The sequence below is a fragment of the Pollachius pollachius genome (assembly GCF_949987615.1).
Source record: "Pollachius pollachius genome assembly, chromosome: 1".
Taxonomy (NCBI): domain Eukaryota; kingdom Metazoa; phylum Chordata; class Actinopteri; order Gadiformes; family Gadidae; genus Pollachius; species Pollachius pollachius.
This window is the reverse complement of record NC_136934.1, coordinates 17,247,842-17,271,641: the sequence shown is the minus strand read 5'-3', so window position 1 is coordinate 17,271,641 and position 23,800 is coordinate 17,247,842. Positions and strand designations below refer to the sequence as shown.

The 23,800-nt window shown below is 43.9% G+C and overlaps 1 protein-coding gene across 1 annotated transcript in view; it reads left to right on the top strand.

Annotated features, from left to right (window-relative positions):
- Positions 1-23,800, top strand: part of nos1 (nitric oxide synthase 1 (neuronal)) — a gene marked incomplete at both ends in the record, with an annotated part of 36,059 nt that overhangs the window by 8,667 nt on the left and 3,592 nt on the right. The window contains 20 exons of the mRNA XM_079731721.1: positions 13-150; positions 2,949-3,088; positions 4,007-4,169; positions 4,764-4,855; positions 6,126-6,267; positions 6,839-6,978; positions 8,834-9,008; positions 9,723-9,824; positions 10,003-10,197; positions 10,569-10,654; positions 11,589-11,733; positions 13,465-13,569; positions 14,052-14,110; positions 14,816-14,932; positions 17,036-17,210; positions 18,025-18,163; positions 18,351-18,429; positions 18,695-18,888; positions 19,615-19,784; positions 21,278-21,488. Coding sequence (XP_079587847.1) covers positions 13-150; positions 2,949-3,088; positions 4,007-4,169; positions 4,764-4,855; positions 6,126-6,267; positions 6,839-6,978; positions 8,834-9,008; positions 9,723-9,824; positions 10,003-10,197; positions 10,569-10,654; positions 11,589-11,733; positions 13,465-13,569; positions 14,052-14,110; positions 14,816-14,932; positions 17,036-17,210; positions 18,025-18,163; positions 18,351-18,429; positions 18,695-18,888; positions 19,615-19,784; positions 21,278-21,488 — 2,767 coding nt within the window. The remainder of the gene's footprint in view (positions 1-12; positions 151-2,948; positions 3,089-4,006; positions 4,170-4,763; positions 4,856-6,125; positions 6,268-6,838; positions 6,979-8,833; positions 9,009-9,722; positions 9,825-10,002; positions 10,198-10,568; positions 10,655-11,588; positions 11,734-13,464; positions 13,570-14,051; positions 14,111-14,815; positions 14,933-17,035; positions 17,211-18,024; positions 18,164-18,350; positions 18,430-18,694; positions 18,889-19,614; positions 19,785-21,277; positions 21,489-23,800) is intronic.

Genomic DNA, 23,800 nt, shown 5'->3' with positions numbered 1-23,800 from the left:
CTTGGTCTCCAGCTCCCCGCCCCCGGCACAACCTCACCCAGCAAGTCTGTCCAGAACGGCAGCCCCTCCAAATGCCCCCGCTTCATGAAGATCAAGAACTGGGAGAGTGGCACCGTTTACAGCGACACCCTTCACCACAGCGCCAGCAAGGTAAGGAGTACATCCATTTATATCTCTCTCTCAATCCTCTCTCTCTCTCTCTTTCTCTCTCTCTCTCTCTCTCTCTCTCTCTCTCTCTCTCTCTCTCTCTCTCTCTCTCTCTCTCTTTCTCTTTCTTTTTCTCTTTCTCACTCTCTGGAGTACATATATATATGTAGGTATAAATTGCGGTACAGGGGCATTCATCAGGGGCCTCCCAAACACACGCATAGCCTTCAACAAAGGACACATTTACCAATAACAATGTTGGTAAATGTGTCCTGCAGCCTCGACCACCTCAACCACCTCTGACACCCCCACAACACCCACCTCCCATTAGGCACACTGAGCATTGCTGTTTTTTTACTCTTCTGTTGTCAGGCAAGCCTGTCTAGACACAACAGAAATTGTTTATCGAGTTTTATAGACATCAGGAATCTGTTTCCAATGTCACGTAAAGTTAAAGTTATTGTAGAAGATACATACAAACGTTCCTTGTACAACAAAACCACACCTAATTCAACTAGATTTATCTTGGCCATTGCGCCGGTTCATCAAGTGCATTACATAGCGTTTCATTACTACAAATATTAAGGCTCCCCAGAAACGAATCCATTGACATCCTTAATGACTGAACTGCAGCTGCATAATTACCTTTGTAACTTATCAGACAAGCTGTGCATCTCTCTCTCTCTCTCTCTCTCTCTCTCGCTCTCTCTCTCTCTCTCTCTCTCTCTCTCTCTCGCTCTCTCTCTCTCTTTCTCCGCCGAAAAAGTAAAACTGCTTAGCATGAATGGCCAGAGAATCGCTAGATGCCACAATTCATCTCGGAGTGTTATTTTAACACCCCCTTGTTACTCATCCATTTCCTCCTTCCTCTATTGTTGTCCTCATGTTTATCTTTCCTTTCACTCTCCTCTGTTCCTATACTGCTAGCCCTGATTAGCTTCCTTCCACCTACTGTGGTCTGTTGGATTTTGCTTTTATTTGTGCATTCTCCCTCAGTCCTCCTCTCTCTTTTTATCTTCCACCTCTCCCCCTCCTTCTCTCTCTTTATCTTCCACCTCTCGCTTTTTCCCTCTCTCCTTCTCGCTCTTTATCTTTCACCTCTCCCCCATTCTTTCTCTCACTCTTTATTTTTTCCATCTCTCCCCCTTCCTTCTCACACTCTTTATCTTCAACCTCCCCTCCTCTCTTCTCTCTCTCTCTTTATAGTCAACCTCTTCCTCCTCTCTTCACTCACAATTAATCTTCCACCACCCTCCGTTCCTTATCACACTCTTTATCTTACAACTACCCTCTCCTTCTTTCTCTCTTTATCTTCCATCCTGCCCCCTTCCTCATCTCACTTTTTATCCTCCACCTCTCCCCCCTTCCTTCTTCTTTGCCTTCCACCTCTCCACCCTTCCTTCTCTCTCTCTTTATCTTTCACTTATCAGTCGTCTCTGTGGAACACTTTCGATTGGACTTTTTCAATCAATCTCTTTGGTTTATCTTCAGCTTCAAATAAACGGTGTCTTTGTGTCGGCGCTAGGGTGTGGAGGGGGCATGGATGTCGGGTTTTTGATGTGGTCGGGGCTCCTGGGGGTTAGAGCCAGACTGTTTGGACAGTGTCAATGGACGGCTGCATCGAACAAGATGTCCCATTTTAGAAACTCCAGGGTTATTGTTCAATTTCCGCTTTGGCGGCATGCTGGCGCTCCCGATTCTGTCATCCGCGGCCCATCCCTGTGAGCACGCTGAAGGCGTTTACAGCAAACTGAAGTGACAGCTCACTTCAGCTCTCATCATATTACTCTGTCCACACAGCGGTGCTCTCAGTGATGAGCAACTCCATCCATGCATCTGTCCCTTTCTTTTGCTCCTCCTCCCACCTCCCCCCCGTCCCATCGCCCTCTGTCTCGTAGATGGATGGAAACCAATACATGAGTCACTGACTCACTCATTTATTCAACGCTTACTTCCTTTGAGAGGAATTAAACGGAATGGTTATTTTACATCCGCAGAATCAGCAAAGATCCTCTGTTGTATGTAGGACCCATGTGACACAAATACAAAACAAAGAATCACGTGTGGGTCTGCATGCGTGTGTGCGTGCGTGTGTGTGTGTGTTTATCTCTCTTTCTGTGTTTTTCTGCATGTGTGTGTGTGTGTGTGTGTGTGTGTGTGCGTGCGTGTGTGTGTATGTAGTGTATGTGTGTGTGTGTGTGTGGGGGGGGGATGTATGAGTGTTTGCATGTGGTTTCTGTTTTGCATTGACCTTGGAAAACGTTGTTGTATAACAGGATTTTTATTAATATTTTGTGACTAACGTTCCTCAATGGATGATGATTCACTGGTTTTTAACAAAATATTCATTATCAGGGTATTGCATTCTAAACACACGTTAGCATCTGTTTTTCTTGTGACTCCTACTTTTAAGTATACACTTTCACATTATTTTGAAATGGGTCGGAATATGAGTAAGAGCAGCATATTTCACAAGCAAACAACATTTTAACATAGCAATCAGATCAATTGATTAGACATACATGTGCAGGAGAGTCTAGTAGGTAGTATGTCTGGTGTATCGGACATTGTCAGGGATCTAAGCTGGAACCGAGATGGGTCTGGGTTGGATCCCTGATGATGGCCAGTCTACCTGTAGGCATCCAAAAACCCTGACCTGTATCCACTCTCTAAATGCATGTATCTTAATGTCCCTTGGGATAAAAACGTCTTCTAAATGACTTAATGTGGTACCAAAACTGAATCCCCTAACGGAACCTTCTTGGGCTAAACAAGTCTTTTCCACCCGACTCTGCCTTCAGATGCCCATCTGCACCGAGCCTGTGTGCCTTGGCTCCATCATGGTGCCCAACCAGCGCAAACCGGATGAGGTTGGAACCAAAGAGGAGCTCCTCCCCTTGGCCACGGACTTCATAGACCAGTACTACACCTCCATGAAGAGGCACGCCCACTCTCTGCTCTGTCATATCCAGAAACTACCGAAAAAACTCACACACACACAAGCACGCCGACACACGTTTGCATGCACAGACACACACACACACCAACACACACACACACACACACACACACACACACACACACACACGCATACATTGTCTGTGAAGTCTGTGAACACATACACTCATTCAATATTTTACCAAGCGTTTCTTTGTGCTTCCCAGAATAACCACATGTATTTATTTAGAAACTTGAAATGAGGCCAATCCCATTCATTTAGAGCTATATTTATTTAGTGAGAGAACTCACCAAGTACTTTGGTGCTTCACCTATGAAGAAGGGGAACATGCAAATTATACCTAATGCTAATATGCATAATAAGTATTCTGTGACATTTATCCACATTTAAATAGACTTTCAGTTTTTGTGTTTTGCTTTTCCTCGCTTGTGCTATCAACCAGTAGAGTGGCTTGGCCTGCTCCTCTCCTCTCGTCTCTCTATGCTCTTAAGCGCCACTCGTCGCCTACTTTCTAAAGCATTAAACACAAGTAATGAGGTTTGGGCTTAGGAATACAGTCAGCCAACAGACACGAGCTCAGGGCTTTTAAGTGATAAAACATGTATTAAGGTTGAGAAATAAAGCCATTGCCTGATTTTGATTTACTTAGTTTATAGACCGTCAAACAAAGCAGTGATCTGATTGGATTCACCTTAAGAACTGGTTCAAAGTTGAATTTGTTCGACCCTTGACCATTGTGTCACGACGGACAATCCGCAACCCCTCCGCTACTGCAGCGGAGTAGCTTCTCGCTAGGTTGGGCTTCAGTGCTCAACTCCATAGGAGTATACTAGCAACGCTGGCATCGCCAACACTGAGTGCTCATCCTGTGTTGACCTCTTCACCGCGTGGGGGCCTTAGGTTCGGCTCCAAGGCCCACGTGGACCGGCTGGAGGAGGTGACCAAGGAGATCCAGACGTCCAACACCTACCAGCTGAAAGACACAGAGCTGATCTATGGGGCCAAGCATGCCTGGAGGAATGCTGCGCGCTGTGTGGGGAGGATCCAGTGGTCCAAGTTACAGGTGATGTTCATGTATGCACACACACACACACACGCGCGCACACACACACACACACACATAAACACACACACACACACACACACACACACACACACACACACACTCACATAAACACACACACACACACACGCACTCTCACACCCACACACAATGAATTCATATGATTGGTTGAAAGTTAAGAAAACCATTTTCTTCGATTCTCGTCTTGTTTTTACCATTGCAATCACTGAGTGCCACCGCAGGTGCTCCTTTCCAAAGTTACATGATGTAACACTCATTATTCAAAAAAGGAGACTTTTGTGGCTAATGGAGGAGATGGGAAAATGAGATTGAAGAATATTAATTGTACAAGCTCTGAGCGATTTATTTTGCAGAGCTAGGTTTACGATTAACGATCAACTAACAACGGATGTGCTGCAAGACACATCTCTGTCCCTCTAACGTTCTGCCTCCAGATTAAAATAACTTGCTTGCTTAAATTCTCTTTGCTCTCGCTTGGCAAAGAAGCTAGCTGTTGACAAGCCAAAGTAATTTGAAGATAAATGATCTACATGTTGTCATGGTTGGTTCTCCTTTGTCCCGGTGGCTCTGCAGGTGTTTGATGCCAGGGACTGCGCTACAGCACATGGAATGTACAACTACATCTGTAACCACATCAAGTATGCCACCAACAAAGGCAACCTGAGGTAAAATAAAACCCTGAATCAAACCCTTATCCACCAACCCCTTTTTTCATCTGTGTTTGCTCTTGTTTTTTTTCTAGTTCAACCGGTTCCCCTGCTATTTCTTGCTCCATTACTTGTCTCTTTCTCCATCTGGTACTCCATTTATTTACTCCCCCCCTCCCCCATATCCGACTACCCCTACGTGACCCGCAGCCCATCTGTCAGTAGTGGTGAACGGCTCTGCTGCGCGTCTACGACAACATCTCCCCACACCACTCTCTGGTCCGAGTTTGAGGCAGTCAGACCTGCTTGGCACTTTCAGTCTCTCTCTCTCCCTCTCTCTCTCTCTCTCTCTCTCTCTCTCTCTCTCTCTTTCTGTATATGTGCCAGGTCCTAATCACATGTGACAGCTCATATTTATACATTTGCTAGAGGATGTCTTCTTGTGAGTAATCACTACTGTAAGGCTGGATGAGGGTTTGCCAGCCTACATACATACGCTAGAGTCCAGCATTGCGTCTCACACAACCTCCATCACTCATCCTTTTTATATTTCTGGATTAGCGTTAATGGTTTAAAAATGTTATATCGCGCTTTTTGCAAGGCACTCAAAGCATTTCACACAGTCTGTGTGTGTGTGTGTGTGTTTCTGTGTGTGTGGGTTGTATGAGAATGAGTGTGTGTGTGTGTGTTTGTAGCAGCACACACACACACACACTCCATCGAGGCCTATCGCCTCGATGGAGGCGAAGGCGTGGAACAAATGTCACTTGAAGAAAACATTGCACTGTATTCTTGACAGATAGGAAGATAGATGGATTGGAACTACAGGTTATGTTTTGTCTATTTACACCGAATTTAGCCGTTGGATATTGATGTGGTAGACATTGATCCAGATTCACACCCTTACTACCATTAACTCACTAGAATGGAGTTCATTAGACCCAATATAGTGCTCTAACCTTTGACCCCGGCCCTTCCTGCCCTGTTTCATTCAAAGTTACATCACATCGTGAGGTTCTACGTGAAACACCCGAAGCGCGATCACTGACTCATCTGATTGAGTGCACTGCTATGAATCCCATCCGGCATAGGAGTATATGGCATCACACGTTCTGTCTTTTGACATGAGCATACTGCAGAAATTACCATCAATTACCACAAATTGCAACCCCACCCCCTTCCCCCCGCGAAGACCATCTAACATTTCACATGCCGATGGGTACCCACCATGTTCACACCCACGGGGACATTCGTTAAAGAGTTCATCTTCCTGCCATCCTCTTTCCAGGTCTGCCATTACAATCTTTCCGCAGCGAACAGATGGGAAGCACGACTTCCGTGTGTGGAACACGCAGCTGATTCGCTACGCTGGCTACAAGCAGCCCGACGGCGGAATACTGGGAGATCCTGCCAACGTTGAATTCACAGAGGTAATAAAACATGAAGTGCGCTGTTTATTTTTTATGATGATGATGACAGAAAATAACTTCAAAAATGAAGAAGCAAATGGCCTTGAAAATATAGGATGTGACATATAAAGGCTATAGGGATAGCCTTAGCAGTGTTGCCTGGGGCTTGATGTTCTAGGGATAGACTTGGCTACATTAGATCTATGTGTGGGCTAATATTCTGTAGGGACAGCTTGAGCTACATTAGATGTTGCTTTTGGCAAAAAAAACTGTAGGGACAGCCTGAGCGGTGTTGCTTGGGGCTTCATGTTCTAGGGATAGCCTTGGCCACATTAGATGTATCTGTTGGCTTACAGGCTATAAGGATAGCCTTAGCTACATTAGATGTTGCTTGTGGCTAACAAACTGTAGGGACAGCCTTAGCTACATTGGATGTTGCTTGGGGCTAACAGTGCGTAGGGACAGCTGTACATTTTATTGATTTGGTAAGTTGCTGACGACTTGCCTTGTGTTTAGCTTCTCAGTGCCCAGTTTAATCCTGTGTGTCTCTGTGTGGCTGACGGTAAAACTCTTGAACCTGAACACTGTGTAGATCTGCATGCAGCAGGGCTGGAAGGCCCCCAAGGGCCGCTTCGATGTGCTGCCGCTCCTCCTGCAAGCCAACGGCAACGACCCGGAGCTGTTTGAGATCCCGGAAGACCTCATCCTGGAAGTCCACATGTCACACCCCAAGTGAGTCAGTGGTTCTCTCCTCTTCATCACATCCATACTGTGTATTTATAGTTATGGTGTTTTTATAGGCTGTATTTATATGCTGTATTTATGGTGTGTTTATATGTTTTTTTTATATGATTAATTGATATAGTGTATTTATATGCTGTATTTATATAGTGTATTTATAGACTGTATTTATGGTGTGTTTATATGGTTTATCTATTTGGTGTATTGATATGTTATATTTATATGCTGTATTTAAATGGTTTATTTATGTGGTGTATTTACATGGTACATTTATAAAGTGTGTTTATATGTTGTATTTATATAGTACATTTATATATGTATGTTCATATAGTGTCTTTATATGGTGTATTCCTATAGTGTATTTATTTGGTCAATTGATTGATTGAGTATTTATATGGTATATGTATTTACCTGCTGTATTCATGGTGTACTTAGCTTGAAAGTAGGGGGGTTGTTATTATTCCATATTATCTTCAGGGGCGATTATCTGCAGTGCTTCTATGTAAATAATACATGGTTGTTGTTTTTTTGGAATTCATATAACATCTTCATAACCACAAATATAGCACTGATATCTTATTTTGTTGTGTTGCCATGCCAACACTTTGTTGTGCGAAGGGAGTTAGCTCCCCCTTCCCGCCGTTTTCTCCCTCAGCCTTTTGTGATGTATGGAGCGATGTGAACCTGTGATCAGAGTAGAAATCGCCACCTCAGACAATACACTAAGCGGTAGCTTTCACTCAAGCTGAGTCCATCTCCACACACACACACACACACACACACACACACACACACACACACACACACACACACACACACACACACACACACACACACACACACACACACACACACACACACACACACACACACACACACGGGCACTTGTACACATGCACACACACACATGCTCAACCACATACACATACACAGAGAGACAAACAAAAACACAACAGCACACACACACACACACACACACACACACTGACTATTTCTGACCGGCTTCCAACACTACTATCACTCTTTCTTACACTGCATCAGCTGCTACTCAGCCCCAGTGCCAACTTAACACATTCTGTGGACACTGACAGCGTTTCATCATAACATGGGCCTCAGTCGGGTCCTTGCTGAAATATACAGAGAAGGAACATAGTCCGTTTCCCTGAAGGGCTTCGATTAGTTTGGTGTAATGGAAGCCATCTAGAATTTCTACAATGTGTTGCTGTTTAGAACATATTTGTATTTGTCTGATTAATTGTACAGAAGCCCCAATTGGCAACCAGATAGTTATTTATATATTAAGCTTAAAATTAATTATGTGAAATTATGTAATAATCACACTCTGGATATGTATATAATATGTTCAAGGAGTTAGATAATAACTCATTTGAATTATATAAAAGGCGACAAAAAATAGTTTTTCACAACGGTCCCTGCAGGGGCTTATCTTATTTTACACTTGACTTGTCACCAGCACTTGAATAGAAAATCTGAAATGACACACAATTATATCTTCACAAATTAATTACTTCACCCTAGGGATTTCTTTTTCTTTACTATTAACAAAGCATTTTAAACGTGTGTCACAGGCTTCCGTTCAGCATCTCTATGCAGAACATTCAACTGGTTTCTGTGTTTGATGTATTCTGGTGTTTTTTCTGTACTAGCTACTTGATCTGGATAAGTGCTGTACACACAATCCCTGCTCAAACACCCAAGTGAAAGAGACTCATTTATTGTGTGTGTGTGTGTGTGTGTGTGTGTACGTGCGTGCGTGCGTGCGTGCTTGCGTGTGCACGTGTGTGTGCATGTGTGTGCGCACGTGTGTGTGCATGTGCATGCCCAGGTTTGACTGGTTTAAGGATCTGGGCCTCAAGTGGTACAGCCTCCCCGCCGTGTCCAACATGCTGATGGAGATCGGGGGCCTGGAGTTCAGCGGGTGCCCCTTCAGCGGCTGGTACATGGGCACGGAGATCGGCGTGAGAGACTTCTGCGACAGCTCTCGCTACAACATCATGGAGGTAACGTTTGAACGCCCCCCCCCCCCCCCCCCCCCCCCCCGATACACCCCAGTGTGGGGGCTGGTGGATTCAGACCGCTGACGGATGGAGGCTGTCCAAGCCTGTAAAAAAAACACAGGCTGCAGTTCAACCTGGTCTTTCTGACCAATATTTCTGACTTGAATGTTGTGCTACCACATCCAAACTATATCGCCAGAGCGTTGGAGTGTTATGTTTAAAAACTCGCCCACACTCCTGCCACTTATGATGCAACACCATTATTAGTTATAAAATGCCACTTTTAGACATTTGTCAGACTAATCCAGACTGATCCTGATTCTGACCACAGCTGTTAGGAATATGGATGAGGAAGCTATGAGTGCTACAATAGCCATAAGCTGTTGCTTGAGAAAGTCACCCTTAACCCTGAATCATGTTTACATCAGGTCTTTGGTCAGATTAGACCATCTGGCATGCTGTGGTCTCCCCTATATGGGAATGAGTCAAATCATGCATCCTCAGAGTCCTTCTTCCAGTGAGATTCTTCTGGCAGCTAGCCAACTATCAAGCTGTTTCCAGTACAAGAATAAGACACTAAATTGATAGCAATTTAGGGGCCCTCTGAATTGGGAAAGTAGGATCTATTGTCTGTCGTCTCGAGTCAATTTTAGCATTCTTCTCGGATAGTGAACAACCAGTGAGGGTTTATGATTATTATGATTCTGTCTATCGCAGGAGGTGGCGAACATGATGGGCTTGGACACCAGGAAGACATCGTCCTTGTGGAAAGACCAGGCGCTGGTGGAGATAAACATTGCAGTTCTCTATAGCTTCCAGGTGGGCAGCCCAGCTGTTCCTCTTGAAAGGGACTTTTAGACACTCTGAAATATCAGCATTGGCAGACGCCGCAGAGTGTCAAGAGATTAAACAACCCTCATCCATCGTCGAGTAACTGAGATGATGCAAATGGGACGTGAGGGATGTAAAAATGCTAACTACTCTTTGCGTTCCCTAGTCGGCCAAGGTGACGATCGTGGACCACCACTCGGCCACCGAGTCCTTCATGAAGCACATGGAGAACGAGTTCCGGGTGCGCGGAGGCTGCCCGGGGGACTGGGTGTGGATCGTCCCCCCCATGTCCGGGAGCATCACGCCCGTCTTCCATCAGGAGATGCTTAACTACCGCCTCACCCCCTCCTTCGAGTACCAGGTGAGCGGCCTCAAGGAGCCCTGTGTGGTGGGGGACATGCGTCGAGGGGCCATGAAAGTTGGCCAGTTGACGGACACGCAGAGCTGAGTCGTGGTCCGTCGGATAAACAGCGATCCTGCCTTCAGAACCTAGTACCCCCTTACTGGGGTCATAGGACAGACAGAAGCTTTACTCTTACTTCCATTTTGTAAACCAAAAGTATGCTATTTATGAGGATTCACCAAAAATGAACGGATGGAAGAAATTTAGGATTGGATCTTTTCTATGTTCTCTTTTGTGGGAATCAAAACTCAAACACAAGCAAACGGATAAAGGAAACCTAATGAAAGAAACATGATGATGTTCAGCATGTGACCATGTTCTCTAACTAGGCTGATCCATGGAACAGCCACGTCTGGAAGGGAGTCAATGGAACGCCCACGAAGAAGAGAGCCATCGGATTCAAGAAGCTTGCAAAGTGAGTACACCCTCAGGTTATAACAAGTCACAAGTCAAGCTCCAGCAACCTCAACAATAAAATAGATAATACATAATGGCAGCAAAAAAACTGATTAACAAGCTGGGAGCACCGTTGTCTGTGTAATTGCCATCTTGTGGTTGATAACCAAGGCTTAAAGGTCACACGCGCCATTTGAGCGATCATCGATGTGAAGACACGGTTGGACGTTGACATGCAAACACACAGGCAGACACAGGATCAGTTCCTCGCAAACAAGTGAACAAGAAACAAGGCGTAGGATGCATGTGTGAACTCAGGGATGTAATTCAACCAATCAACCCCTCGCTGAGTAATCACAAGTTCTTTGTGTGGGCGTGCATGGGTGTGTGTGCGTTTGTGTGCGTACGTGTGTGTGCGTGAGTGTGCGCGTATGTTTTGTGATGTTTAATGTGATTGCCTCCAGAAGAAGACATTATGACAAGCGTTGTAATCACAATTACATCCATCTGGTGCTTTGACAAGATACACGTTGTCTTCTGGGAGGATCTCCCGCATCAGCTGTTTCAGGGCAGCTCTCTGTCTCCCCCGAGGGACTCTGATAGGGGCGGTTATTGGTTCATGATATGCAACTTCAAGTAATTTACTTTGTGTGATTGAATCAGTTTTCCCATTTCTTTTTTTTTCTTTACTTTTCATACCTCATCACATGATGTCTGTCCCTCCTTCTCTCCTGTTATCTCTCTCCCTCTTCTCTCTCTGTCTCTATCTCTCTCTCTCATTGGCATGCTCACTCTCTATCTCTCTATCTCTCTCTCTCTTTCTCTCCCTCTCTCTATATTTCTCTATCATTCTCTTTGTCGTTGTCTCTCTTTCTCTCTGTGTCTCTCTCTCGCTGTGTCTCTCTCCACCTATCTTCTCTCTCTATCCTTTTATCTATCTGTATCTTTTCCAGGGCAGTGAAGTTCTCTGCCAAGCTGATGGGTCAAGCCATGGCCAAGCGGGTCAAAGCCACCATTTTGTTTGCCACAGAGACAGGCAAATCCCACGACTACGCTAAGACGCTCTGTGAGATCTTCAAGCATGCATTTGATGCCAAGGTAAGAATGGCTAGCTGGATTATCATCCTGAAATTGACGCTATTCTGAGACATTACTCTGTGATATTTCAGGATGTTTTTTTTAAAACAGCTACGACAGCAGAATCCATAGTCTTTAAAATATCCTTAGAGGGGAGAATCAAACGTTTTTCTACAGTACTCAACATGTTATTGAAGGGATTTCTCCGGCATGATCTCGTTCATCCCACGTACAACATGAATCATGATTTAAGATGCATGGCGATGCCAGAACCCTCGAAAAGCCAATTCCTTTTTAATGGTGTGCAGGAATTCAGAGGCCGGAAACAGGCAAAAAGTTGGCCTTCACTTTGCTGCATTTAAAAGAAGCAAGACTAAACTGTTGTGTTGGTGTGGTTGGTGCTGACCTCAGCACAAGTTTATCCCAGTGGGTTCAGGATCCTCTCTTCCCCTCTTCCCTACGTCCTTCGTATACGTCTCTATCTCTCTCTTCTCTTTCACCCCTGGCAAACCAAGCAGCGTGCACGCATATCCACGCAAGGTGGAAATAAGCATGAGTAAGAGAAGCATGTGTCTTTTGACACTAATTTATTTTCTACCTGTGTCTCTCCCTCTCTGTCTCTGTCTCTGTCTCTCTGTCTCTCTGTCTCTCTGTCTCTCTCTCTCTCTCTCTCTCTCTCTCTCTCTCTCTCTCTCTCTCTCTTCTCTCTCAATTGTGTGTCATTTCAATTCAAATTGAATAAAGCTTTATTGGCATGAGAAATATACATTTGCATTGCCAAAGCAGGTGAACAATAAAATAAACAGCGTTATAAAATAAAAAGTAAAAAGGTAAGGTATATATTATAATAATAATAAGTATGAACCTTTAAATACAAAATATCTATACATATCAAATGTTATACTATAAAAGTACTTAAAAACGTAAAATGTGCGATATTATAAAAATTACAAAAATTACAGTATCTCGTATAAACAGATAAGTTAAAGACACAGTATTTACATTACGGAGGATTAGTGCAATTATTGTGTGCAGAGTGAGTCCAGGGGGATGAGTCTCTATGGGGAGTTTGAGGTCCTTCTCTCATCACAGCAGGTGACGAATCTCTCTCTCTCTCTCTCTCTCTCTCTCTCTCTCTCTCTCTCTCTCTCTCTCTTCCCTTCCCTGTCTCCCTCCCTCTCTGTCTCTATTGATCTGTTAGTACTGTGGGTCAGTGATATGGTGGAGGGCAGCTGAGTGTAGAGGTGTTGTTTCTAGAGAAGCACCTGCTGTAAATGTGTTGCATAAGAAAAACGAGTGTAACAAAAAAATACACGGAGAAGTGAATGCATGGAGCTGTCAATCATGTGGGGGTCTGCCTGTGTACATATCTCATCCTCTTCATGTGATCTATTCAACAGGAGATGGATGTGCATGTCTCTGTGTGTGTGAGAGGTGTGGGTTAGTGGGTTAATGGGTGGTTGGAGCGTGATTCAATCATTGTTGTTGTGGTGTTGATTTGCTTCATATGTCAGCTGGAAAAGTGAGTCACCTATTTGTACATGTGTACATAGATATAGGTACATCTATATCTTTACCACTTTAAGTCCTCAGTGATGAAAACAAATGTGCTTTTTGTTTTTCATGCTCAACTTTCAATGAGTTACAACGCAGGTCAAACTCTGTCCAGGAGCTGGTTTGTAATGTCTTCAATAAATACTATCTGATGGGGGGGTGGACATTTAAAGGTAATGAACGTTGTTTCTCCTCCAGGTCATGGCTTTGGACGAGTACGACGTCGTGGATCTTGAACATGAGACTCTGGTTCTGGTGGTGACCAGCACATTCGGCAATGGAGATCCGCCTGAAAATGGAGAGGTTTGATACATGCTGTATACACAATACTTATTTTATAAATATAGGCTATGTTATGAACTGTGTTCACAGTCCTAATTTTATAAATATAGGGTATGTTATATACTATATACGCAGTGCTTCTTTTATAAATATAGGGTATATTATATACTATATACACGACTTTGTCACGTCATGACTTTATAAATAGAGGGTATGTTATTTAGTGCATACACAGTCATTACTTTATAAACATGGGGTGTGTTATATCCTGCTCACGAATTCCATCGTGAGATGAGGAGCCTGGGAACCCGGTGAGATGCACAGTGGGGGGCTCAGACGCCCAGCGGCCCTGTGATTGCAAATCGAACGCTGTAACCCAGATGACTTTGTGCTCCTGAAGCCTTGGGAGTTTGTTCACCCTGCACGACACCTGTCACTCTGCTGACACCACCCTGACACAGAGCACCCCAATAGCATCTCCTCTGTCTCTTGGTTCATTGCAGAAATTTGGGGCAGCTTTGATGGAGACGCGACACCCGACATCGAGCACAGAGGACAGGAAGTGAGTTTACTCTTTCTTTACCTAAAGCCCTATTGGTCATTGGCTCACAGCTCTATGGGTACCATGTGTTACACCTGGACTGGTGCCATGTGTAACACCTGTATTGTTACCAGGGTGCCATTTGTTACACCTGTATGGGTGCCATGTGTAACACCTGTATGGGTGCCATGTGTAACACCTGTATGGGTGCCCTGTCTGTATGGGTGCCATGTCTTAGACCTGTATGGGTGCCATGTGTAACACCTGTATGGGTGCCATTTGTTACACCTGTATGGGTGCCCTATCTATATGGGTGCCACGTCTTAGACCTGTATGGGTGCCATGTGTAACACCTGTATGGGTGCCATGTGTAACGCCTGTATGGGTGCCATGTGTAACGCCTGTTTGGGTGCCATTTGTTACACCTGTATGGGTGCCATGCCTTACACCTTTATGGGTGCCATATGTAACACCGGTATGGGTGCCAATTTAGTTTCAATAGGCATGATCCTTTGGAACTACAGAGTAGTAATACAGCTTGACATTTTCTTCGCTTTACTTAACTTGAGTATGAATTAAACATTTCTTTTACTCAATAGCACCAACTGAGGTTTTTAATCATGCCCTGGACAGACAGGGCCCATTTCACTTCTCAAGGTTAATCCTTTGATTACGATCATTTCATGCAGTACTCGTTATCCATTGGCTGTGTCTCTGTTCCCATAGGAGCTACAAGGTCCGCTTCAACAGTGTGTCCTCTTACTCAGACACGCGCAAGTCCTCCAGCGACGAGCCAGAGGCCAGGGTCAACTTTGAGAGCACTGGACCTTTCGCCAATGTCAGGTAGGTTCATGAAAACCCACCAGCCCAGCCCTTGTGATGCATATACAGTTCGGCTGAACTGTCATCAAATCAAAGCCTTTCTGAAACGCATCACACCATGTGCCAGAACCAGGCTGTCATGTGTAGTTGCATGTGTGTGTGCTTGTATTGCGGAATATGTGGTGGTTGCTGTTGGCGTAGCAACAGCCTCAAGGTGGTGAGAGCATTGGTAGGTTTGAAAGGACGGCAACGTCGACTACCAGCTCTCATGTGGCCGCAACTGCGATGGTGTCACAGCCCCCACCGATAAAAGCGTCTGCTCAATGCCCCAAACGTAAATCTAAATGTAAATGTGGAGAAGAGCTGTGCTTCCCGTTCTCCCGTTTCCAAAACCAGGCGTTAACACGAAGGGAGAGCTTTAAAGTTCTAACTTTATACACAATCCCAGAGGGCTTTCAGTCCAATGGCTACACAGTATGAGACGGTTCACAAAAAACATACAAACATTAAGAGCAGACAATGAACAATACAAAAGTTGGGAACAGACAAGAACAGACAATGATACTCCAAATGTCGAAACGGCAGCAACTCTGCTTTTCATCAGGGCTCCTGATGAGACAAGACAATGCTCTCAGTAGCATCTTTCAAGTTCCTTTTGAAAAGATGCTTGTAATCAAGTTTTTCTTCAAAATATTATTTTCCTTTTCATATTTTTCCTTTCTTAGATTTTTTTTCTTTACCTGTCAATATAAAAGCAAAACTTGGTTTTCGCGAAGCACAACCCACATCTAGTTTCTGATTATTTTGCAGTTATTATTGAGATGAGCGTAATAGCGTAGCAGCTCTTGGCTCTTGGAGGCAGCTAAACCTGGTTGCTATGGCAGCTGAAAAGAGCCTGTAAAGTCAATGCGTGCATCTGGCGGTGGTGCCCTCAGATCTGCTTAGGGCTCCTAAACAGAGAGTTGTTGAAAGCCTTGTCTTGTGCTGTGGAGCGGTTAACCTCAGAAGGTTTAACCTCTGAGTGGGGCCCCAGAAATGTTTTCTGGTTCCCAGACCAATGTGTTCAGGAAATAGTAAATATGTATTTACAGTATATATGAATGTGGGTTTTACATTCTAACCCTGTTAGATGTTACGTCATCATACATCAAATCTGAGATTGTTATGAATTTAAACCTTTTAGATAAAGGAGTTAATCCTCAAGCGATCACTAAGCAATTAACTGATGGTAATTTAAATATCAATAGCACCTTTTCCACAAAATGTTCTGCATACTATTCAACGCACAATTCAATACATATTGGATTACATATTGAATGCATTTTGTTCACTCCTCTGTGTAATAAATAATAATCTCTCCCACGTTGCAGAGTTAAATGGAAAACGCGTGCTTGCAGGTCAGAGGACTTACATTAAGGTGTAGGTGGTGGTTACATGGTACTATGGGGTCACATGGTATAATGAGGTCACATGGTATGATGAGCTCAAATGGTACGAGGGGGACAAGTATATCAAGAACAATCTTCTTTTTGTTTCATGCTTGCTTTTGGTTTTAAAAAATTCTAATAAAAAATATAAAACCATAAACTAAACATATATATTTAAATAGTAGTATTAATATATATTGCATAAACAAGTTCACATAAGTAATATAATAAATATAAATAAATATAAATATATAATTCCTCTTTATATACGTATAATTATAGATGATATAATGAATGATATATATGCTGTATACAGGGTAAATTGACATTTCTAAATGCAAACCAAGTCTACCTACTCATACTTGCTCAGCTGCAAATCAAACTTTTCAATCTTTAAAAAGATTAACAAACAACACAAATCATGGGTGACCAATGATTGCCTCAAACAGTTTGAAGCGATCTGGTCAAGGATCTTAATGATTAAGTCTCCATTGCATCTCTTTCCATTTCTTTACCGAATCTCGCTCCCTTTCTCTTTATCTCTCTCTCTCTGTATGAGTGTGTGGGCGAGAGTGAGTGTGTGTGTGTGTGTCCATGTTTGTGTATTTTTCGCCGCAAGTGCAAGAAAGAACACAGATTCCCTACAAAGCTGTATCTCTTGCCTCTTTGTCTTCCCCGTGGCTTTGCATCTCTCTAGGTTTTCTGTGTTTGGCCTTGGCTCGCGGGCCTATCCTCACTTCTGTGCCTTTGCCCACGCCGTGGACACGCTGTTCGAGGAGCTGGGGGGCGAACGCATCCTCCGCATGGGGGAGGGTGACGAGCTCTGTGGCCAAGAGGAGTCCTTCAGAACATGGGCCAAGAAGGTCTTTAAGGTTGGTCTCCAAAAGCACTGGCCTTCAGATTCTTGGCCGAGAAGGTCTTTAAGGTTGGTATACACCAGCACAGGCCTTCAGAACCTGGGCCAAGAAGGTCTTTAAGGTTGGTCTCCAAAAGCACTGGCCTTCAGATTCTTGGCAAAGATGGTCTTTAAGGTTGGTATACCAAAGCACAGGCCTGTAGAACCTAGATCAAGATAGTCCTTAAGGTTGGTATATCAAGGCTGAGGCCCTCAGGACCCGACTCAAGAAGGTCTTTAAATTTGTTCTCCCAAAGCACAGGCCTTCAGATTCTTGGCCAAGATGGTTTTTAAGGTTGGTATACAAAAGCACTGGCCTTTAGAACCTGCGCCAAGAAGGTCTTTATTGGGGGCATTAGTAATTGGATTATATTTGTCAGTTAATGTTGATGAGTTGATGCATTGCATAATTGTTTGCATTTAACCTTATACGATTAAAAATATTTTTACATTCCACACTGTTTATCATCCATTACTCGGACAGCTGTTTATTTATGGTACCGGTAATTGGTAATAGATGGGCCTAGTTTGACATAGGAAATACACGTTTATTTGAAGCACTTAAAGTTTTTTAAACATTACTCTTGGAAGAAGGATGAGGAGTCACAGGAGGTGTAAAGGGGAGAGTCTTCCCTCCCATTGGTTATTCTCCTCCCACTCTTTGGCTCATCATTTCCTTGTACCCGCTGTTTTGTGTGTGTGTGTGTGTGTGTGTGTGTGCGCGCGTGTGTGTGTGTGTGTGTGTGTGTGTGTGTGTGTGTGTGTGTGTGTGTGTGTGTGTGTTGGTGAAGGCTGCGTGTGAAGTGTTCTGCGTTGGTGATGATGTGAACATCGAGAAGGCCAACCACTCATTGATCAGCAACGACCGCAGCTGGAAGAAAAGCAAGTTCCGGCTGACCTACACAGCCGAGGCCCCCACCCTCACAGACGGTTCGTTTACTGTTGAGCGGTACAAATAAAGCATTGTTTTCAGAAACATGAATAACTGGAAAACATGTAGGCTTTTTCTCATTATATAATGCTAAACAAAATGAGATTAAAAAAGTGATGGAAACATGCATACGATGCATTCTAATGAAGATTTTTGTTGTTTGCTTTTGTTTTTGTGGTCAAACAGCATTGCAAAGTGTTCACAAGAAGAAGGTCTATGGGGCAAAGATGATAGAATCCCAAAATCTACAGACATCTAAGTCAAAGTAAATATGTTTTCTACGAGAGAGTTTCCATTTGAAACTATTAATTATCCATTAAAATGGACTTTCCTTTGAAGTCCAAAGCTAAGGTGTGAGTTTAGAGATGAGGTGATCCCTGGTGAATGTGATGTCCTCTCCTAGATCGATGACCTCATTATTCTGTCGTCTCAGACTGGACGTCGTTGTCCTTGTTGTTTGTTGTTTGAAGAGGTTCATAAAATTTCAATTTAGAGCTGAATATAAACGTCAATGTTGTTCTCTCTCCTAGTCGCTCCACCATCTTCGTGCGGCTCCACACGAATAACCATGAGAATCTGGGCTACAGACCTGGCGATCATTTGGGCATCTTCCCCGGAAACCACGAGGACCTGGTGATGTCTCTCATAGACAAGCTGGAGGACGCTCCGCCCGTCAATCAGATCGTCAGGGTGGAGTTTCTGGAGGAGCGGAACACCGCCTTAGGTGGGTGTCGGGAGGACCATGGCACTTCTTTTACACTTAAAATGATGAATGAATACATTGCATTCATTACATCATCTATCTATCTGTCTCTCAGTCCATCTTTCCATCAATCCATCTCTCTGTCTACCTGTCTTGCTGTCTGTCTGTCTGTCTGTCTGTCTGTCTGTCTGTCTGTCTGTCTGTCTGTCTGCTAGTCTACCTGTCTGTCTGTCTGCCTGCCTGTCTGCCTACCTGTATGCTGTCGGTCTGGCAGCAGCAGCTGCAGATCCATCTCCATCAACCATATACAGATACTATTAGACAAAGCCACATGTGTTAAGTGGATGAAAGAGGCAGGCGCTCAAGGAGAAGGTCTGTACAGCTAGAGGCCTGATATGACCTGAATGAGTCCAGTCCTCTCTTTCCCTGGCAGTAAGCCTCTCTCTCTCTCTCTTTATCTCTGTCTCTGTTATTGTAGTATAAGTTAATTCTGTCTCTCCAGGTGTCACCAGTACCTGAGTGGTTCTGTCTCTCCAGGTGTCACCAGTACCTGAGTGGTTCTGTCTCTCCAGGGGTGACCAGTAACTGGGTGGTTCTGTCTCTCCAGGGGTGACCAGTAACTGGGTGGTTCTGTCTCTCCAGGGGTGACCAGTAACTGGGTGGTTCTGTCTCTCCAGGGGTGACCAGTAACTGGGTGGTTCTGTCTCTCCAGGGGTGACCAGTAACTGAGTGGTTCTGTCTCTCCAGGTGTGATCAGTAACTGGACCGATGAGAACCGCATCCCGCCATGCACCATCTCCCAGGTCTTCCAGTACTTCCTGGACATCACCACGCCGCCCAGCCCTGTCCTGCTGCAGCAGTTTGCCTCACTGGCAACCAATGAGAAGCAGAGGAACAAACTGGAGGTCCTCAGTAAGGTAAACAAGGCCAACAAAACGCATTAGCACTGAATTAGTCTAACTCCTCAAAGCCTTTTGTGTGTCACTTTTTAGTTTTTCTGTGTGTCGCTTTTTGTTTAGCTTCCTCTCGCCTGGTGGCTGCCGCTGCCTGCAGCGCTGATATGATTACAAGTTCAGGAATAATGTGTTGAGTGCGGCCCACGTAGAATAAATATGAGTAGCGAATTCATTTTCAGTTTCACCGCTTTATTAGCTTGGTGCTGAAATCTGTCATATGGTCCTGTGCTCCTCTGATGTCTTTTGAATAGTGAAACCATTATATTTGCCTCTGAAATGCTGAGGATATTTCCCTGGCTCTAAAAGCCCATTTGATGAACTTTGCACTGCTACAAAACAAGCGCGAGGCAGCGGTGAGTCGGCCCCCAGTGAAAGCCCTTGATCGCTGTAACCTACGGCCGTTACCCGCGCCACCCACAGATCACTCTGAGTTTTGTCAATGTGTGGAAAAGGCTGGCTGAGGCCAGCTGCTGAGTCATGCTCATGCTCTGACTCCATCTTTATCCTCTCGTCACACAGCCAACGGCAAACCAAGGCTGAGGACAGTGGACACAGGAGAAAAATGTTTTATGGCTGTTTTCGTCGTAGTCCCTTGCGGTTATTAATATAGTCCTTTTGTTAAAGTATAGTTCCCATATTCAAACCTTCAAAGATAAGTAGCTATTAAATGACACCTGTCTTTTCGAATTGCGCTGGGATGCCGGAAGATATGTAGTCCGTAAATAAGGTTAAACAGCTGCACAAATGTTGTTCTTGCACACCTGGGAACAAGTGCAACTTACATCTTGGCCCACTAGAAGCAAGCTCAAATTCTGATGTTATCAAAATATCTAGATAAAGTGTAAATATAAAGCTTAGTGAATCTGGCAGCTTGTTCATCTCTTATGCTTTACTTTAAAATGGTTGCAGTGACTTCTTTATTCACGTAACAAGTGTCAAGGACAAGTTTCCATTGGAGCAAAACAAATTTCAAGTGTGTTCCTACTTCTATCACTTCTTCCAATATTGTGCTCTTTGTTGTGTCTACTAGATCAAAGTAATGTGAAAGTATTTTACATTGAAGAATCGATAATATTGGTTTATTCACCTTTGGACAATAATCTGATTAAATCTGATTCTACACATTCAAAGACTGGAACAGACTAGTAGTTAGCTCACAGGCCAAGCCCACTACAATATTAATGAATTATGAATTAATGAATAAGTGCTTACTTAATAATGCTAAAATATTGATAAGTTATAGAATAATATTAAACCACCTTTCTAGTTGTCTTAATGAAGAATGGATGGTGCTGTGGTGGAAAGTCACAAAGAAAGTTTAGAAACACTGCTGTAGTCTAACAACATTCACAAGCCATTCTCTCCTTCTCCTCCTCTTCCTCCTCCTCCCCCACCTCTTCCTTCTCCTTCACCCTCACCACCTCCTCCTCTTCCTCCTCCTGCTCCCCCCACAGGGCTTGCAGGAGTACGAGGAGTGGAAGTGGTTCAACAACCCAACCCTGGTGGAGGTGCTGGAGGAGTTCCCCTCCATCCAGATGCCTTCCACCCTGTTGCTCACTCAGCTGCCCCTGCTCCAACCACGCTACTACTCCATCAGCTCCTCTCCGGACGTCCATCCAGGGGAGATCCACCTCACCGTGGCTGTCGTCTCCTACCGACCCCGAGGTGAGAGTCCAGATAGGACTCTCACCTCGGGGAGGACTCTGGGAAGACGGGGGTGCACAGAAAGGCTTTAAGGGACGTAAAAGTTTGAAGTCCCTCCAAGCAGGATCGAGCAGTCCAAATATGTTAAAGCAGAACTCCTGATCCAACAGCCCTACTACGTTATAGCAGAACTTATTATCCAACAGCCCTACTACGTTATAGCAGAACTTATTTTCCAACAGCCCTACTACGTTATAGCATAACTTATTATCCAACAGCCCTACTACGTTATAGCAGAACTTATTATCCAACAGCCCTACTACGTTATAGCAGAACTTATTATCCAACAGCCCTACTACGTTATAGCAGAACTTATTATCCAACAGCCCTACTACGTTATAGCAGAACTTATTATCCAACAGCCCTACTATGTTATAGCAGAACTTATTATCCAACAGCCCTACTACGTTATAGCATAACTTATTATCCAACAGCCCTACTACGTTATAGCAGAACTTATTATCCAACAGCCCTACTACGTTATAGCAGAACTTATTATCCAACAGCCCTACTACGTTATAGCAGAACTTATTATCCAACAGCCCTACTATGTTATAGCAGAACTTATTATCCAACAGCCCTACTATGTTATAGCAGAACCTCTGATCCAACAGTTCGTCAAGGTAATAGCAGATCGTCTGATCCAACAGTTCCACAATGTTATAGCAGTGCTGCTGATCCAAGAGTCCTTGTTTGACTGATTCTACGGAACAAAACACATTTGCACAAGTAGTGGGAGCTTTCAGAATGGGTAAATAAGTGGATTTATACAGTGCCTGGTCTACATGGTGTTTACAGACGATTTTCTACAGTTATCCGCTGTTGGACGAGTTTGGGTTTCACCAACTACGCACTAACAGATCCCTGCAACATGACTTGTAACAAACGAGAAGTGAATGGATGTTAAATTCCCTGTTCCCCAGGATCTGAGCCCGGCTGCCATCAGACTATATATATATATGAATATATATGAATGTTCAGATATAAACCCAAGTCTGATTTGTGAGCGCATGGGATCTTGACCATTGTTTTTTTTGAGGGGGGGAGGGGCACTGAAAGGGTGTTGTTAGATGGCCCTGACTATCGCCCTATTAGGTCGTTTGCTGGTTCATCAGATTGCTTCTCTAACTTAAAGTGCCAACCAACAGTTTTTAGCATTCTGGTCTCCTACCGACGAAAATGAAATTAATCTCTGGACGGGGGTGGCACTGAAATTAACAAATGATCCTATGCCTACCTTATGCCGACACAGAGTTTAAATCAAATATTTTAGTAGGGAAACATCCTGGCCCAATTTGCTGGCTCAAGTGTGCGTAGTGCACAGCTACCTGGAAGTGATGAGCTGTTTTGCGGGGGGAGTTATGTTATATTTGTTATGTAACAGTAGGGTATGGTACACTCAAACCTTTGGATTGTGGGCTGAACAGGAAGATAAAGCAATTCATGATTTTGAGGAGCAGAGGACGGTTCTTTATGGAAGCTCATGCTGGATTTCCCGCTCTACCACTATAATCATTATTCATCATCGCTCTCCTGGAGGTGTACGCACCATAAGCACATTCTTCAGCCACTAGAACTTGTCCACCTGGCGGCCATATTGGTTTGGTTGGGTGGAAAGAGCTTCTAGAATGTTTGGGGAAACCGTGACAAGTCATTGGATATTTTAAATTATACCGGAGTGGAGAAATGGAATGTAGTATAAACAATTATAGAATGAGTTGTCTTGGTTTCCTTTAAGATTCTAGAGTGTTTAACGCCCTAACTAACCAATATGGCCGCTAGGTGATTAATGTATATTCAAATGTCTCTTCCTCAGCCTTGTTTTCTACTGCAGTTTAACACAGCATACATTATAAATAGCTATTGTTGAATCTAATAGTTTTCAAGGTGACCCTCTTGGTGTGCAAGTTTTAGGATTAAGGAAACCGATGAAAACACACTGCTGTGCCAGTCTTTATGGAGCTGCACAGAAAGTCTGAGTTAAAAGTTATCTCGACAAGCCAGTCTACTTCACCAGCTACTTCAAACGCTGCTATAATTGCAATAAACCCACATTAAAACGCCAGTGGAGTAAATACAAAGTTATTATTTTTAATCTCCTAGGCTAGGTTAATAGCAATGAGAAACGTAAGTAGCGTGGTTGAAACGTGCTTTCCTCTACATTGAGAACAGTTGACTTGACAGATTTCCCCAGACCGCCAGCCATTCTTGTTATAAAGTGTTTCCCCAAAGATTATTATATCATTCATCTTTTATTTTTTTAAGTTTAATTG